This window comes from Bombyx mori, chromosome 23 (assembly GCF_030269925.1).
Source record: "Bombyx mori chromosome 23, ASM3026992v2".
NCBI lineage: Eukaryota > Metazoa > Arthropoda > Insecta > Lepidoptera > Bombycidae > Bombyx > Bombyx mori.
In genome coordinates, this window is record NC_085129.1 from 15564033 (window position 1) to 15583553 (window position 19521).

General features: G+C 40.6%; 2 protein-coding genes and 1 long non-coding RNA gene across 10 annotated transcripts in view; 1 reads left to right on the forward strand and 2 right to left on the reverse strand.

Annotated features, from left to right (window-relative positions):
* Positions 1 to 19521, forward strand: part of LOC101736018 (syntaxin-binding protein 5) — a 235842-nt gene that overhangs the window by 148661 nt on the left and 67660 nt on the right. For all 8 annotated transcript variants that reach the window (XM_038019508.2, XM_062675298.1, XM_062675296.1 and 5 more), the window contains one exon: positions 14415 to 14512. In XM_038019508.2, the coding sequence (XP_037875436.1) occupies positions 14415 to 14512 (98 nt within the window). The remainder of the gene's footprint in view (positions 1 to 14414; positions 14513 to 19521) is intronic.
* Positions 6410 to 11255, reverse strand: Sp1 (sex-specific storage-protein SP1). Its single transcript, NM_001113276.3, is given in 5 exon segments — positions 6410 to 7486; positions 7841 to 8001; positions 8462 to 9295; positions 9929 to 10062; positions 11141 to 11255. Coding segments are annotated over 5 exon segments (2244 nt in total). The 5' UTR covers positions 11238 to 11255; the 3' UTR covers positions 6410 to 6468.
* On the reverse strand, positions 15245 to 16704 carry LOC134201122 (uncharacterized). The gene is made up of 2 exons (XR_009976315.1): positions 16467 to 16704; positions 15245 to 15762 (listed from the first exon to the last, which is right to left on the reverse strand). It is a non-coding gene; the product is annotated as an uncharacterized LOC134201122 (long non-coding RNA).

A 19521-nucleotide genomic window follows, 5' to 3' on the forward strand; every position in this document is an offset into this window, starting at 1 on the left:
AGGCGCTCGCTCGCTCGTATAATGACCACGGTATTAACATGACGTAAATATTTCTAAGATCTACGGAGATTTTTTGGTTGCCCTTGTGTTTTCAAAATGTACTATCCGCTACTGGAGTTGATTTCGTCCCTTACATCCCTCACGGCTGTAGAAGAAACTAACCTTTCTGATGTTTCTTAAACCCCACGACGTGCTGGTTGTCAAACTTTGTAAAGGAGTCTTGAGGAGAATTCGCCATCGGGTGGTATCATAGTACAGGCGCGTGGGCGGTGCTGTCAGCCACGAGAGCTCATCATTGTGCACTGTATACAATGTGAACTGAAAATATTTCGTTTCAATGCTGCATTTTCATGGTTACCTACGAGTCTGTTGCTAATTAAAAAGTAGATCAAACAATAGTCATCCTAAAGCCCGATGTGTTAGCAAAACAAAGAGTTATACAGTCGAGTGAATTCTAAATGCCCCCCGCCCCCCTCCCCGCCGCTCCTTCCCCCAACTGTTGCTCTGCTCTGTTCAGTTCACTCGGATGAGCACCGTGTTATTTGCTGGTCGACCTTTGAGTATTCGTTATATTTGGCGTTTTGTAAAACTCTACATAAGTAGGTATACACTAGAAAGCTTTTTATCAATATATTTATTATAGTACTAGTTGACGCGGCAGACTTCGTAGTGCCTCAATCGATAAATAAAATACCTAAACTTTTGTATAAAATAAACTTAAAACAAACAAAAGGAATCCGTCCGACGGGGGACACATCAAAGGGAAAACGAAAATTGTTATTTTTATTTAATTCCGAGCATTTTCATATTTATTTACCTTTTAAACCTTCTCTGGACTTCCATAGATCATTCAAGACCAAAATTAGCCAAATCGGTCCAGCCGTTCTCGAGTTTTAGCGAGGCTGTATAGATGTCGAAGACAGAGCAAAGTGGAAGAGTAAAGTAAGGAAAGCTGACCCCACCACCATGTGGGCTAAATAGGTGGAAAGATAGAGAAAGAGTATTAAAGTGTAGCGCCCCTGTTCTGACTGCACCTATCAGCACCCATCAAATGCCGTAAATAATATGCTTTATTTCCTTAACATTACGAAGACAATTTAACAGAATGCGTTGTATTGACATGTCGATATCCGAACTCACATCGAAGCGTACAAATATCGGTATTAGACCACTAAAAACTCTTGATGTTTATCTGTCGTGACCAAATTAAATGGACCCAACCTCCTATCTCACTACTTTCGTTGGGCTTGTCGTTTATCTGGAAATGTCTAGGACCGTGACAGCAGGAAATTGATGTGTGTCTATGGGGTGACTTGATCCTGGAGTGAGTTAAGCGTAATATAGGAACGATGCTTGTTTACAGTTGGCTTACGATTTTATCGGTTGTACACTATTGACATCTGAAATGCCTTCAGAACACAATGTCACCTTTAGAGCATCCCCACTGAAAGTTTTGTACTTATGTAGAAACAAAGATTTGACGTATAGTTGGGAATACATTCTAAATATAAAATATATTTATTTAAAAAAAAATCGGTTGTCTGTAAAGTCGGTTTACTGACGATACTTGAACGTGACAACGTCATAAGAAAATACCGATGGAATGGTTTCATTTTTCTAAAGATTCTAAGAATTCTAATTTTATTTCTTTGATAGATATTTTGTATGGACAATTGACACCACATTAACTTTTCACTGAACTTCATACTTGACGAAAACATGTAAATGTATTATTGTATAGCAGCTGTCCACGCGGATGCATCGCTCACTCTAGTAGGAGAGAGACAGATGTCGAACGCTGCCGAACGCGAAGGCCGATTGTGCCTCTTTGTCGCTTGTTGCGCTTTCTCGCTCGCACTTCAAGTCTTAAATGGAACGCCTCAATGAGTCATGTTTTTTCGTGCGTGCAGCCGGCTCCATCGAATTATAAGACGTTATCACCTCAAAATGGACGGGAACAATGGAAATACGAGTAATTATGGAATACGAATTCCGTCGCAGTATCTGGCAATGTCGCATAACTGGCTCACAACATTAATGATGTGTGCGGAGTGAACACTACAAACGAACGCACGACTCGTTATTGGTATTGGTATTTTTTTATTGCTTAGGATGGATGGACGAGCTCACAGCCTGGTGTTAAGTAATTACTGAAGCCCGTAGACATCTACAACGTAAATGCGCCACCCACCTTGAGATATAAGTTCTAAGGTCTCAAGTATAGTTACAACGGCTGCACCATCCTTCAAACCGAAGCACATTACTGCTTGACGGCAGAATAAAAAAAATATATATATCATCAGGGACGCGCCCTGGCTACCTCAAGGGTATGTACCCTCATACTATTTTTTTTCTGACTTCCTCCAATTTAAATTTTTATTTCTGCCTCCTTCTTGCCCCCGACCTCACCTCCAGCCTTTACTGATGCGAACGATCCGAGTGTTTTGGTTTAAGGGGTAGTACGGTAGTAGTTAGTTAATAAAGAGAACAAAAAGTAAAAACATCTTAAGCCGCGTTGAGCACTTTTTGGTCGGGGAAAATCTTATGGGTTCGCGCTACCGACATGTTAATTGTATATTTGAGACAAGATAACATATATATATAATAAATATTAGTATGAGGGTACATACCCTTGAGGTAGCCAGGTCGCATCCCTGATGAACCAATCGACAGTAACGGTGCGGAATGCTCTGGGCTCAAGGTTAAGCTAGCTAAGAGTATTGTCCTTAATTCATCACAACACAATAGTCCCTCTCATTCACGGCAGCCTCGAATTTCGACAAGCGCAGTGAATAATGTTAACGTTATAATAACCGTTACGAAGGGCTCTATGCTATTGTGAGGTGCGTAATAATATCGTTACAGCACTTAGACCTTCGGGGCTCTCGCATTTCTATGGTGTGTTCTCGTGCTGAGTTATCATAAGGTTTTGCGTTCACTAGACTATTTAGTTCCACACTACACACACTATTGGCAGGATGCCTGGAAAACGTTCTAGTTTGAAAGTTCCGATGTCCATGATTACAATCATTTTGTGGTTTCGACCGTCAATCTCAATGTGTGTTGTCTTTAATAGGGGATAGGGCGTCAATTGGTTTGCATAATTTAGTAGTATGGAGGTTCGTATGTAAGCACTAAAACATTTAAAAACATAACGTCTTTCCTGATTGGAAGAGTAAAAATAATTGTTTCCTCTGAGTCTGCAGACGGACGGACGAGTTCACAGCCCATCTTTTATTAAGTGAAAGTCACGGACACAAAATGAACGTGAAAATCCACCATGAGTAATGAGACTTTGACCGTTGTTGAAGACGTGTTGCCTTGAAGAGTTGTTAAAACCTATGATGAAAATTAAATGAGAAATCATTGCCAAGCGCTTATGGATTAATAGGTAAGGCGGTAAGATATAGCTACGGCTTGAGAGAGATGTACTTGTTATTATAAGGTATAATGAATCCAGCATAAAAAGCATTAGTTTTACACACATCCAAACAAATGTCCGATATACCGAAAAACATCCGATAATTAGTAATATTTCGCTATTAGTGATAGTCCAACAATCAAGCAAGTTTTTCGATCTACAAGAGTATTGACTAAAAGCCTCATAAACTATGGATCTAGGGAAATGTTCTGCTAGAGCCAAGTGGACGTCGCTGTTTACTTGAAGAGCTCCTCTAACAATGTGCTGATGTTTGAGTACGTTCGTTTATGTAATAATCGTAACAGTAACTAGGTTTGAAGTAATTGAACACATTTCGGCGATAGCTGTGTGCGCCACACCACACTCGGAATAGTGAATACACTCGGAGAACATTCGATCCTGTATAATAACAGTTACCAATTCAGAGAGTATATATTGTTTGCGATGGCGAAGGAACTTTAGCGCGTTACGATAAAACTGGGCAAGGCTTTAAGGGCGGAAAGGCTGCTATTAGGGCTGCTTTTTTGTTGGTGAAGACGTTCCTTTCTGGTAACGCAACCGAACCCTCGACTGGCGTATAATTTGCTCATCATACCTTGTTGTCCCAATTCATGGGGTTAGTTCGCTAAAAATAATTTGAATTCAATATCAGTGGTACCAACAGAGAATCAACCCCGTTTTATCCGTATCCGGAATTGTGTTTAAGAATTATCGTATCATCATACGCCAAGTTGTACGGCACTTCGACCTAATCAGAAATATTTTTCAATGTAATCGTGTACACCAATAATTATTAATTTTATCTTGAAGCGTGACTTGTCTGAATGAGCTCCCGTGAACGATTAATATCGCAAAGGCCGTGAGCTAGCCCGCAAATTTGCAACAAAAAGAAAACTAGCTCTCCTTGTTAGCCCAATTTGTAAAGAGCATGCTAGAATTTTAGTCCATTTTAGAGAATGCATTTATGCTTCAGCTATCCCTTGAACGAGCAAGGATCAATAGAGAAATAGAAAGTACGAAATCCATGCAAATTGATCGTTTGTTTGGAAGAGAATTTAATATGAATATAATTGCATTCCAGCGGTCTGTGCGTGGCGCCGAGACGGACACATAGCTTGATTAATATCAAGGGCTATCCTACGATATGGGCTAATCGATGTTAAGAATGACGTGACGGTTACAGTGATGCTTACATACCATAGTATGTGGATTTCGGTCACTTGTAACTAAAGCGTTAGTTAAACTACAATAAATATGGCAAAATAAAGTTTTATAAAGAAACCGGCTTTCGGATGAGTTCCCTCCCACCGTGTTTCTCGAGCGCAATAACATGTCCTTCTTCAAACGTGGCTTGTGAGAGTATTGAAGGGTAGACAGCGGCTTGGCTCTGCCCCTGGAAATTTGATGACGTCCATGAGCGACTGTAACCACTCACCATCAGCTGACCGCTTATTCTTCTGCCTACACGGGCAATATTTTTTTTTACCAGTAATGGATGTTTAATTAAACCATTACTTACAAGTCTCCAAGTACAAATGCCTTTGTTTGAGTTACGCAAGGAAGATACGAGTGGCTTTAATTAAAAAGTGCAATATCATTGCTCTCAGAGTAGCTAGTGTTGCTGTGGGGGCCAGGTTGTACTTTTAACAATAATAAACACTAGGCAATGACTAATTCCATAAAACTGGTGGTAGGACCATAGGTTTTTACTGGTGGTAGGACCTCTTGTGAGTCCGCACGGGTTGGTACCACCATCCTGCCTATTTCTACCGTGAAGCAGTAATGCGTTTCGGTTTGAAGGGTGGGGTAGCCGTTGTAACTATACTGAGACCTAAGAACTTGTGTCTCAAGGTGGGTGGCGCATTTACGTTGTAGATGTATATGGGCTCCAGTAACCACTTAACACCAGGTGGGCTGTGAGCCCGTCCAACCATCTAGCAATAAAAAAAAAACTTTAACGCCTTATTTAGTAAATTTAGTACCACTTATGGTTCTCCTTCGATGTCTCATCCTCGTGATATTCTGTTAACTTTTTAATGAAAAATTTGAAATAAAATCGATTGAACCAAAAAAGTCGAATTTTTTTTAGGTATGTACGCCCGCACTCCACTTTAAAACAAGATTTTATTAAAAGCCAAAACCAACGATCCTGTACTTACAGTGCTTAGTAACCGATACAACGATATTGTTCTAAACGTAAATGATCAAATACTTGAAGTATAATTTGTTTTCGAATCTAACTCAAAGCGGTTTCAATACAAACCGGTCTTTAATTACGGAACTTCGATACAAACGGAGAACCAATAGTCGAGCTTAGAGTCGCCAATTTAGAGAAGTCGACGAGTAAGTTTAGTCACTAGTAGTGAAGAAGTGTAAGATGTTGACACGAAGTTTATCTTTGTAGGGTTATTTGAAAACAAGTGGAAGTCAACTAAATATTTTTGTACTGCACAGGTGTGTGAATACGCTCATTCTTCACCTGGTGTCGGGTCGTTATCCACAACTACTTCTTTATAATGATGACTAAATATTTCAACTGAAAAAGAGAATCTACGCTACTTTTTAGTGCAAGTGTTATACTTTGTTCCTGTGTAATTAGAATAATTTATAATACTACTTTAATATATCCCTTAAATTTCACAAGTGTGTACATATTTAAAAGTGTAATTACAATATATGTTTGTTTAATTACACTTTGATACGTTGAATGTTTTTTTTTTATATAAAAAAGTATATATTATTAAAAATTTATAAATTTTTATTTTACACCAAGTGAAAGACTATTTATTGGTAGCGTACGAAGGGTATTGTAAATAATTTGTGCAAGTGAATACTGACTTGTACTAAGTAGTTCAACTCAGTAAATCACGCATCGTTGCATCGTTGAGTCGTCAGGAAAGTGCGGTCACGATATTACTACACTTAAATGTACTTTTATAAAACTCTGTAGTTTTGACAGTCGAGAGGGATCAATTAAAAATCTGAACTAGCAAATGAATGTTTTATTCAATAATTTTCTGGTTTAGGTTAGGTACAATGTCGTGTGATCAGTTCATCATGCTGCTCATCATCATGACGTCTTTGTAAGTCCTCTTGACCAGCATGTCCGAGTCCAGGTAGGTGAGATCGTCCTTCATCATGACCATCTCCGAGGTGTCCACGGTCTTGCTGGTGTTCGACATGCCGAGGTCTTTTCTGTAGATCATTACGTCAGCGAACTTCATGTTGTTAGTGAAGAAGCTCGCCATGTCAATCGGTCTGTCAAATGGATATCCGAGAGGCATGGTGGAGATACATGAGCTCCAGCGACAAGCACAACGGTCCTTCATCATGGTCATGTCCAATGTGGGCAAGAGCATACCGGTGCGGACCGGCGACACGATGACGTACATCTGCATCTCCAAACCTCCAATCGTACCGAGGGGCAGCATAAGTCTCTGAGGGAATCCGTTGCGAGACTTGCACCACCAGTCCTTGACCATTGTCTGGCCATCTCCGGAAGGCATCATTTCGCTTTCCATTACACGACGAGTCGAAAGGTACTCTGGGATAAATCCTTGCATATCCATGGAGCTACGGACGATGGTGTTCTTTCCGTTGACCAGTTTGTACATAAAGCTGTCCAGCTCGAACATGTCGAGGCGTTTGTCGTTGACGCTCATGAGCCTGCCCATGCAGTCGTACTTGGGACCCAGGAAGATGCGGACCACAGCATCGACAGTTTTGTCGGACATGACATCAATCGACACCTGGAACGGATGGTGATTGAGGCGGCGCATGCGGGCCATAAAGGTCATATCGGATGTCTTGTTCTGCATCTCAGTTGCGTCCAGGTACATAGCGTTGCTAATGTCCATGTCGTACTCATCAACGAATGTGACCAGCTCATCGGTGGTAATTTTCTCCACTTTGACTCCGGGGAAGCTGAACTGTTCGCGAGTATATTTCGGGAGCATGTTCTTGAAAACGGTGAAGATGTTGCAAACTCGTTTCATGATCATCCAGAAGACAGGATCGCGGAGACAGGTAGTGTACATGTCCAAGGAAGTCGGCACGTAGGTGTACCTACAATATATAATTGTTAGTGTTATTTTGTTTTATTAAGTTATAAATATATATAGTTATTAAGCTGGGTACAGCTAGTCCGCTTCGCTGGGCATTTAAAATTAACATAATTATTTCTCACCCCCACAAAGATTCTCATTATTAACGCCCCTGCAACTGGTGTAGGGAGTCCTACACTTATATAAATCCTATCCATTATGTACATGTATTTTCTACATGGATACCAAGTTTCAAGTCAATCGGATGCATGATTCCATAGTTATAACGGAACATCCAAAGACCACTAGATTTATATATTAGTATAGATAAACGGTACATGCTACTAAAACCATACAAAAACTTCAAGATACTGACTTGTCCATGTTGTATTGGCCATAGCTCAGCATTTTCTTCATCAAGTTGGTCAAGTGGATAACTTTAGCATCGTCGCCAACAATTTCTAGGCCACCGAGGACCAGACGGGCGAGGTTTTCAATGTCCTCAGACTTCTTCAGGCTTATAACAGTGCCGTCACGCTGTCGAAAACACAGAAGTTTTTACTAAAAACATCATTATTTAACGAGTTCTTACAACCGTTTTCCTCTTTAATGTGTTCCGGACATTTCAATACTGATCCAAGCGATATGATCATGGGTGGAGGGCGCAAGAAAGGTACCGTCTAAACGCCTTGTAGTTCATTTTAGGTGTTACCAATGAAGTCGAAGGCCCGCATCGGCAATATACACTTACGGTAGCGACAGTTTTTACATCGTATTTGTAATTATAATGATAGTTACAAGAGTTGAATACAAAGTGGACTTGGCGCAAACAAAAATATAGTTACATATTGATCGAGTTAAGCCCTGATCCCAGTCATGAGTGAGTTGAGTGCACTGATGATCGAGGTTTGATTGGTCAAATCAAGTTTTTACTTTAGAACCAATTATACAGTTCGCAAAGATTTCAGATTGACATCTTACAAAATACAATACTTACACGCTCGATCTTTCCAGTAAGGATACCCTCTCGGATCATCATTTCAACATCATCCATCATCTGCTTCATCTTGAGGTTATCTTTCGTGGCAACGACCATGTTGTTCTGGCGGACGGGCATTTCATCACCGCTGGGAAGACGGATTTTAGGCCAGTAACCGGTCTCTAGGGGCTCGTTCCACATCATAGGCTTAACGTCACACATCTTGTGGCTCAGACGTTCCAGTCTCATTCTAGCTAGGAGTTGCTGGTTGGCGTACATCATGATCTCGCCACGACGCTCCTTGTTTATGCCGTATGCGTCGTCGGTCATCCAGAACGGATAGTTCATGTGGAGGTAGTACATGTAGGTGTTAAGGTCGACGTCCTCCATGAAATAGGACATAACATCGTTTTGGGATAAAGAGCGGCGGACTCCCTTACGCCAGTCAATCACTACCAAATTGTCGTCAGTAACCGTGATGCCGTAGTATTTCCAGAGGACCGGGTCCTTGGCGGCTTTAGTCATCTTCATCATAAAGGCTTTACTGATGACATGGCTGTCAACGAAGAAGTAGGGATAGATCTCGTAAGGAGCGGGCAGGTAGAGACCCTTGCAGTCGGTTCTGTGGAAGCACGCGGCAGTAAAAGCGTAGACGAACATGCCTCCGTTGATCCTTTCTCTCATCCAGCACGCAGTCCTCATGAAAACATCGAAGTCCTTAGCGTAGTAGAGGACTCGGAAGACTTTGACGGCTTCTTCCATTTGGAGCTCGTTGGTGTGGACGAAGGTCTCTCCACGCGGGAGCATGCCCATCTTATACATCTCCATGAACTGCTTAACGACATCGACATTCTAAACGAAGAAAAAAAACTGTTATACAGCCAATCATAAAATTACACATTCAATCAGAAATAATTCATTGCAATTGCACTAGTGCCGTGTAAGATATCGATATATTTAGGAGACAATGCCCAGAACTGCACTGATTATAGTCAAATTACTAATATAAAAATGATTATATACCATTACATTATTCAAATGTTGGTTTATCATAAGACACGAGTTTTCGAAACTCACAAGATAAACTACTACGCCTTTATATCTTATCCTTGAAACGGACAACTACTTAGCCACAGAAATACTTAAGTTAGTAAGCAGTAAGTTGACGGCACTAACGTAGGCTCTGTGCTGTGTCATTTTGTATTTAAGGTACCGGTAATAATAATTATAGTTATCGACGAGTAGGAGACAAAATATCTGACAAAAGCATGAATCGCGCTAACGGTGATTTCAAAGATAATCTGCGTATAGGTAGGTATACCAAGATTCCAACCATGACCCTGGAACCGACGTCAAGGAACACTTGTTGACAGATTTTCTTAGAACAGTCGTTTCCCGTAAACAAAAAATACCATCTTTTGTTGTCTGAACTTGTAGATATTGTACTGCGTATGAAGTTAAGACATGTTTCCTATGATTACTAACCATGTACTTGTCGCAACTTTTCTCGATGTTATACTCCTTGGCGATCTCCTTGATGTCCTCAAACATGGTCGGCTGGAGGATATGGTCAAGCAGCTTCATGATGCAAAGCTCCTTCATCTTCATGTCAAGGTTTACTGCATAACCAAGATAATGTTTTAAAGTCGGGAATTAGTCAGTTTGATGATTTAGATTGGCATAGATAGGTAGAGATGAGCTCATTGTCCACGTGGCTTTAATGATTATCGGAGCTCTTTGATAACATCATTACAAAATGAATATGGTTCCTGTAAGTAATATAACGCTTATCATACTCCTTTTTTTTAACGCTGCGGAATCCATTCACGGATACCCGGTCGAGGGGGGTAACGGACTGGGTTATGACGGATTCCGGCGCCTCCTGAGAGGAAGAGGGGGAGAAGAGAAGGACCGAGGTCCTCCACCTCTCCCAATTTCTCACAGGATACTGCGCCTTGAAAAAAGGCGCGCGAGGCACTTGCCCCGCACAACCGACTAGCGACTAAACCCCATCGAGCTCCACCACACCGGCTACACGAAACTTCCGGTATCGCAGTGCGCGCTTATCATACCCCTAAAACACACACGCACGGTTTTCTGGAAATAGGTAGGACAGGGCAATGTCTACACGGATCATCACCGTGTCACCGTGGAAGTCTTTCGTATGACATGCATTAGGTACAAAAATATATAAAAGACCTTACTACACCTGTTCCAGATTTGAATCATATGCTTCTAAAAGGCCCCCAAGGGAAGCGAAACCTACTGCTTCCAATTACGAAACCGAAACAACATAACGCCGAATTGGTTATTTGTACTTAATGTATTTAAATGACTTTTAATGTGTAATGTGATCAATATTTCGGCAGTTTATGTGGGAAAATGATTGCTTGTTTCGTCTTTGGTAAAAAGAAATTGCTGATATCCATATGCCACGGTGAATATTTTAAATTATATGGAAAGCAGGTTGGTCTGCCTTCGATGGAAAAAAAACCAGCTAATTCACAAAATAGATTAATATTTAAATTAATTCAAGGTATAACATTCAAAAGGCTTAACTCCCCAGCACCACTAAGCTACCGCCTCACAATTACTAATTTTTTCTAAAAATAAAATGAAGCTCCTGGCCTACCCGTCAAAATATCCCAGAGACGCCAAATTAATGTGAAGATTATATAATATTATACTTGAACTCACCCATTGGTTCCTTGGTGAAGACCATCGTCCCGTAGCCACCACTAATCGCTGAGGCTGACGCCGCGGCCAAGCAGGCCAGTAGTACTAGAACCCTCATGTTTGAAGAACTCCTGAGTGCACACTGAACACAAACCATTCCGTCTGCCTATATATATGTAACGTGAAACTTGTTTTCACGTTACTATCCAACCATTATCAGCTCTCGTTACAGCAGATAACCCCAGGGATCAACTCTCTTCTTTGTGATTTTAATGCACGGAGATGAGATGATTTTGTAATTTTTATGGATTTTTTCATTTTACTAGCACTTATAGCATTATAGGCCATATTTCCGGCGCGGTAACGTGTAGGCCGGCCTAGATCGATCGGTCACTTTTTTCTTTTTAAAATCGGATTTTTGAACCAATAAATACTGATAAATAATTTCAAAATCACAACAGTTAGGTATCCATTTCTTCTCGATTTGTCAATTGATTTTTGAAGTATCTATTGAGACGAGATTCTACCATTCAAAATTCTTTATGGAAATATTCACTTTTTTTAATAATCTCTGTAACAAAATGAATACGGGGGACTTGGGAACTTTCGGGCCAAAAGTTTTGGAGATAGGACGTGTCGTGCAACTACCATGATCAATGCATCATGTCGGTCATACGTCAGTCATAACTATATCTCAAGGGTACGACAATCATTACAATACGATTTAAGAAACCTATCAAGGAACGCTTGTGCACTAAAGAAAATTATAAATTCAATGGTTAATTTACAGGCAGCATGTTATAATGTTGAGGGTCGCTCCAAGATTAGTCCGCTGGGTTTAATTCACCGTTTTTCTGGACTGAGGTTTGTTTAGGAACCCCTCATAGAGTTTTTATTATGGATTTTGAGTTGACATAAATCATTTAAATTTCTATCGTGGCCCTCACGACGTCGTCTAATTGTCGATCGCGATAAAAAAAACTCGAAGTGAGGCGTGCTGTGGTTCTGTTTGTGACGTGTTCGGTTGTCTTGCATGTTCCTGCCGCAAAATAATCCTGCCATTGCCATGTCCATCGGCGCAACATTTGTGATAAAATAATAAACATTGATATACAAGACAAATCTATCAAAAACTTATGTGATTCAAACTCATATTCTCATTAGTATTTTTTACTTCCGAAATCATTAGTCTTTTATCTTGTAAATCTCGTCTAAATCTCGCGTAAACTTCGCGTGGAGTACCGATGTAAAAAAATCAATGAAAGACTTTCGTATATATATTGCGTTGACTATTGAACTGCTCGAGGCTCACCTGGTCTTAAGTGGTTGCCGGAGCCTATAGACACTACAACGTGAATGCCTCCACCCCTTAGAGATTTGAAGTCTGTCCCAATTGAACAGTAAATTATAATTATTGCAGGTTTGGCTTTTATTACACGATATTATTTTGTATTGTATTCCTTCGAAGAACACAAGATATTTGACAGATGCCTGAATTGCGCTAACGATAATTTCACAATACGTTGCATTAAATAAATTCCTAACAATTAAATTCGGACTATCGGTCCATCGAGCAGTTCCACCGGCTCGGTGGAAGGTCTTCTCTACCAAATTTTGTACCCACCTGCGAAATTTCAATTCCGGCACAGTCGCATCGTCGTTCTACCCTACCGACCATGACGCGTGACTGACTTACGGCTAAAATGGACAGTGTGGTGCTACCTGTACGTTGCCACCAGTAGCTTCAGCTGCCCCGTACCATGCAAACAAGCGAATTAATTAGGATTCTTACACTGTTTTTAACTATATTGTAGGTTAAGAGAGGTTAAATCTTTCTGCCTTATTGCGTATATTTTATTCTTTAATTATTTGAATCGCAACGTTTTCATTTCGCTCTTGTCTATCGCTTAAGACTCTTTTTGATTCTCATTTGTTGAAGCCTGTATCATGACGTTCAGTGAACATGCACAAGAGCAGTTGTGTCATAACATCAATCGACAAAATGTCAACAAAAAATTCTGCTGTGAATTCTTGCAGGGAAAATGCTAGATTGGTTTACAATCTGACAAGGGTGTCGATTCTCGAATCTGCCACCAAAAAATTTTTTTTTATTGTTTATATGAATGGACGAGCTCACAGCCCACCAGGTGCTAAGTGGTTACTGGAGCCCATAGACATCTACAACGTAAATGCGCCACCCACCTTGAGATATAAGTTCTAAGGTCTCAAGTATAGTTACAACGGCTGCCCCACCCTTCAAACCGAAACGCATTTCTGCTTCACGGCAGAAATAGGCGGGGTGGGGGTACCCACCCGCGCGGACTCACAAGAGGTCCTACCACCAGTAATTACGCAAATTATAATTTTGCGGGTTTAATTTTTATTACACGATGTTATTCCTTCACGTGCGTCACACGTACGTAGATGCGGTTGCAATGACATGTGATCTTCTGTTGTGGTATGGATTAAATCGCCCGATATATTCCATGCGCAGGTAAGCACCATCGTTGTGCCTATTCCTGCCACGAAGCAAGTATCCGCTCCGACTGGGGGGCTGGCTACCGTTATATAATACAATTGAGACATTGGCCTGTCAAGACCTATGGGTCTCAAAGTGGATGGCGCAATTCATAACCCATCTGATGTGAATTGGCTTCAATTACCAGTTGACATCACATGGGTTAGTCTGCCTACGTAGAGCGATAAAAAATCTCGGAATAAAACATACAATACATTAGCTTGACACCAGCTTACAAAAACAAACAAGATAAGAATAAATAATTAATGCGATTAATATTGTTTACATAACAACGACCATTGAACCGTGTAACTCGATTGCAAACGACAAAGTAAGTACTTGTTTTTAGTCGCGTGGAATTGATACGCGATTTTCATATTTATGTGCTTGACATTAAACGTCAAATTACGTGCACTTTTTTTTTGTAAAGAAATAACAACCAGGTTTATATCACCCAGCACGATAATGACAATGTCATAATCTTGAAAGGTTAAATATACAAAGTAAAATTGACTGCTAAAATTTGTTTACGACTTTTATTTCGTCAACTAAAGAATTGCGGCCCACCTCGAGTTAAGTAGGCACCAAAGTCAACAGGCACTACAACGGGAGTCAGGACTCAAGGATTGTACGCTCAGTAGCGTTAAAAAATCGTTTTAGTTCTCACCAAATAACAGCTACTAATTGCCTATTGTAAAGAACGGGAAGCGCTACATGTAAGTTTCAATGTAACCTCTAAAACTGCCAGCAATAAAGTGTTATTTCATTTGTCCGCAGACGTTCCGGCACGGGTTCCCGTTTTCCCCGACGGCTCTCGCCTGGGATCCGATACAGAAGCTGCTCGCCATCGGGGACAAAACTGGAAACTTGAGAATGTATCCTTTACATACGAAAAAATGCGTGGCGGGATGTTACAACAGTTTTTTGCGTTATTTATTGGAATAAACTTGTAAATCTGTTGCCTCGAGCCCGCCTGCTGCTACTTCTCTGTTATTCATCATCATGAGACCCTACCTCATTCCATAAATTTGTTAATCCCCTAGGTCCGTGTATGGTCATACTTTACAATATATAGATTAACCGTATCACTAATTTCCGGTCATAAATGTGTTTATTCTCCGATTCGACTGGATGTTTCAAAAACATAATATATAACTTGCTGATAATGTCCATGTTATTGTTCAGTGTCGTCCGTTTGTAACTAAAGATAACTTAATATTTATTTAATGCATTAAATGCCCGTTAATGCTGCAACTATCTTTGTAATATTTTATGTAAATATGCATACAGTAGTATAGTTTATAAAAGCCCTTGTAAAATTTATAAATTTGCTTAATTACCAGTGGAAGGCGCATGGTTAGCTCACCCGGATCGGTACCTCTGTCTGTCTGTCTGTCTGTGCCGTAAGGTAGTTATGCGTTCCAATTTGAAGGGTGGGGCAGACGATATACCATACAACTGACACTTAAACCCCATGTCTCCGGGTGCGTAGCGAAATTCTCGTGGTGATTTCTCAATATCAGATGGGGTGTGAGCTCGTTTAAGTGTTCAAATAAAATAAAAAATGCATAGGAGTAAGAGGAAACGTAACTAATTACTAAGTTTAATGTTTTATTCGACTTTAATTCAAAAAGATTCTACAGAGTTGACAAGTAGACCGACGACCTATTGAAATCGTAGGACTCCGCTATGTGCAGGACCGGTCGTGTGGCGAGGCTTGCGGGGTGTCTGTGTTCAGTAACCCGGTCGGCCCGTGTATCGCGTTCCGACCCGGCAGGCTGGTTCAGGCCCAGCGGGGTATCCCGGAATACCAGCGGCATCGCCCGGGCGGCCTGGTAGGACCGCCGTACCGCGGAGACCGACGTCGTTGGTCGTCGACTATCGCCTCGACCCGTCGGTCGTGTGTCCTCAGGGTGGCGCCGCGTGTCTGATTGTAGTGTTGACCGTGGGAACCTCCCTACTCTGACTGGGTTTTGACCCCGGACGGAGATCGGACGTCGGGTGTAAGAGTGCAGGGGAGTCATTTAGTGCGGTAGGGCCCTAAAATTCCTTGGGCCCGTGGTCTGCTCCCAACACCTTGCAGATCGTCAAGTCCCACATGCCTCGTAGGAGGTTGGCCCCCGGCCTGAGAAAAAAAAAGTTCTGTGTTTAGCAGTGGAGGCTTAATTATTTTTTTTAGATGAATACACGATCTTAGGCCCATCTGGTATTATGTGGTTATCAGTATCATCAACTTAGTTAATGCTGACAGCCACCTTGAGACCTAAGTTCTAAGTCTCAGTCTTTACAGTACATCGACTGCCCACCCTTCAAGCCGCAACGAATTACTGCTTCACGGCAGAAATAGGTACGGTGGTGGGGCATACCCGTGCGGACTCACAAGATGTCCTATCACCAGTAATTACCCACATTATATTTTTCCTGTACTGTCGAACTCATTCGTGTACATTCGTGTAGTACGTGTCTCATTTGAAATATTGGTACTTGCCTGTGGCATTCGAACACGGATAGAGTCGCATCGCTAGAAACAAATGTACTGAGCGTATTATTATTTAAGCCACGATGACGACAATTTGCAAACCCTCTAGGTACCGGTAGATGGATCGCCACTGCCCGATTTTTTTTTTATTGCTTAGACGGTTGGACGAACTCGCAGCCCACCTGGTGTTAAGTGGTGACTGGAGCCCATAGACATCTACAACGTAAATGCGCCGCCCACCTTGAGGTATAAGTTTTAAGATATCAGTATAGTTACAGCGGCTGCCCTACCCTTCAAACCGAAACGCATAACTGCTTCACGGAAGAAATAGGCGGGGTGGTGGTACATACCCGTGCGGACTCACAAGAAGTCCTACCACCAGTAATTACGCAAATTATAATTTGAGTGACGCACTGATGGAACAGCACGTATTGGTTGTTTTGCTCGTTATTAAAAGGCAATCTGTTTTAATGATATGCGCAACAATGTAGCAACTCTCTCCTAGATAACGTTGTTACCGAGTCACGTACTGACCTCACCCTATCTTTATATTAATACTGGTTTTAATTGGGAGATTTAAACGTAACTAAATTTTAATGGACTTAAAAAAAACTTACTTTACATAAGAAATAACTGGGTTCATGGTGCCGATACTCATGGTTGAGACCACTAAGACAACTCTAATACCGGCAAAAAACAATGTAATCTCAAGAACTCAACCCTAATCGCTTTAAAACTTTAAGCTTCTTGCCATAGTATGTAATAAACCGGAAATAAAAGTTTGCTAACCAGTTAAAACTGCATTAAAACAACCGGATATAACCCGACGGCGCCAGTCCCGGCTGCACTTTAAGTAAACGTTTCAAATAGGATCGTAATAAATTAACCGATTAACTGAGTTATAAAGCTTTCTTCCGGATGAACCGGTACAAAGTTAGTACTACTAACGATTTTCGATAAAGCATTTTATACGTAACAGCACGATTACCTAAATTAAATCTTGCAAATAAGAAAAAGCTGATTCAGAGCTTTTAAATATATAGATAAATAACTGGGAACAAATCACGCACGGTCATCCAGCTCCAATATAGGATTGCCTGTGCTATGGGTACCAGAGACTGTTTTTTTTTTTTTTTTTTTTTTATTGCTTAGATGGATGGACGAGCTCACAGCCCACCTGGTGTTAAGTGGTTACTGGAGCCCATAGACATCCACAACGTAAATGCGCCACCCACCTTGAGATATAAGTTCTAAGGTCTCAAGTATAGTTAGAGAAAGTTATTAGAGGAGGCCACGACTCTCAGCATTGAGGATTATCAACGCAAGGAGGAGGATATAAATATATAGATAATAAACACCCAGACAAAGAGCAAACAAACCTGTTCTATGATGTGGGAATCGAACGCACGACCCTGGGCGCAACAGTCAGAGGCGCTAACCACCGCACCACCCGGTCAGTCATACATACCAATGGCTCGTAATTAAAGAATTATATGAAATTTTACGTAAATACTGACTGAAAAACATAACTCGAGCAGTCGCTTTGGCGATACGTCACAGTCGCCGCATTAGTTAATACCCGCTTATAATATAACTAGCGACCCGCCCTCGCTTCGCTTCGGAAACATTAAAACACACATGAAACCAAAAAAATAAAACAAATTTTTTAAAAAAAAAAGTAGCCTATGTTCATCAGGGACAATGTCGGCTTCTAATGGAAAAAGAATTTTTCAAATCTGTCCAGTAGTTTCGGAGCCTATTCGAAACAAACAAACAAACAAATCTTTCCTCTTTATAATATTAGTATAGATATAGACTAGCGACCCGCCCTCGCTTCGCTTCGGAAACATTAAAACACACATGAAACCAAAAAAATAAATAAAAAAAAGTAGCCTATGTTCATCAGGGACAATGTCGGCTTCTAATGGAAAAAGAATTTTTCAAATCGGTCCAGTAGTTTCGGAGCCTATTCGAAACAAACAAACAAACAAATCTTTCCTCTTTATAATATTAGTATAGATTGATGTTTGTTGACAGCAATACAGCAGACGATTCCAAGTTACGAAGTACGTGGCGACGGAAGCGGCGGCTACGTTGTTATCCGTCAACTCAGATAGTCATATAATCTTGAGGAGTCGTAATCCGATTTACGCAGCTAAAGAAAAAAGATGTGTGGAGGTCGTGGGACACCGGATAAGAACGAAGTTCCTTATTATAAAAATATTAATTTTAAGTTCTATTCGAGGTATAAATAAAATAAAACTGGAGGTTTCGCAACAACCCACGGTCATTCGGTAACGTGCGAACTTATTGTGGTACACTTCATTCACGGGTGTTTGCATAAAAGTTAGTGTATTGCGCAAACGAACGCTCTGAGTTCGTGGCCAATGAATGATAAAAAAAATTGTTATTTTTTGTACGTTATTACAAAGTTAAGCCGTACACTGTGTGCATTACTAATCTGTACGTTATTACAAAGTTAAGTCGTACACTGTGTGTATTACTAATAAAAATCTTACGTTACGGACGTTTTTTCCCGGTTACCCCTCCGCATCGTCCCATAAGGAACTTCGTTGCAAAAAAGCCAACAAAGTATCGATACGTGTGGGCTCTTACGAGTATCATCGGTGGTTTTTAAAGAAAAACAGAAAATGTTTGTGATGTATTTGCTCATCATCATTGAAACCAGGGTCTGGTGTGTGGACGAGTTGATGTTAATAATGTCATTCTGCAAACGTATCATTATCTATTTAATATTTTACATTTATAATATAAATAATTGACTTTCTTGCGTCACGGTTAATTAAATTTCATAAACTTGGATTCATAAACAACAACTTGGATTACGTTAGTTTCTTAGGGCTGTCAATGAAAAATATTGTTTAACTATTTGTCACATATATATTCATATCGATTTTTTTACCATAATGTATTTCTGTCAGGATTCATAACAGTAAAAAGACAATTAAAATTTAAAAAATCAATTAATTTTTTTTATGGCTTAGATGAGTGGACGATCTCACAGCCCACCTGGTGTTAAGTGGTTACTGGAGCCCATGGACATCTACAACGTAAATGCGCCACCCACCTTGAGATATAAGTTCTAAGATCTCAGTATAGTTACAACGGCTGCCCCACCCTTCAAACCGAAACGCATTACTGCTTCACGGCAGAAATAGGCAGAGCGGTGGTACCTACCCGTGCGGACTCACAAGCGGTCCTACCACCAGTAAAATATGCAGACACAAAAATATCCAAAACATTAAAAAAAAAACGATCAAATCCAATTTTCTTTTACTTCGGGTGAGGTAAATTTTATTTCGCTTCTGTATACAATATACCAAAATTGGCGGATTACAAAACGCGAATAATTCAGAAGGTATTACATGTAACGACGCAGCCCTC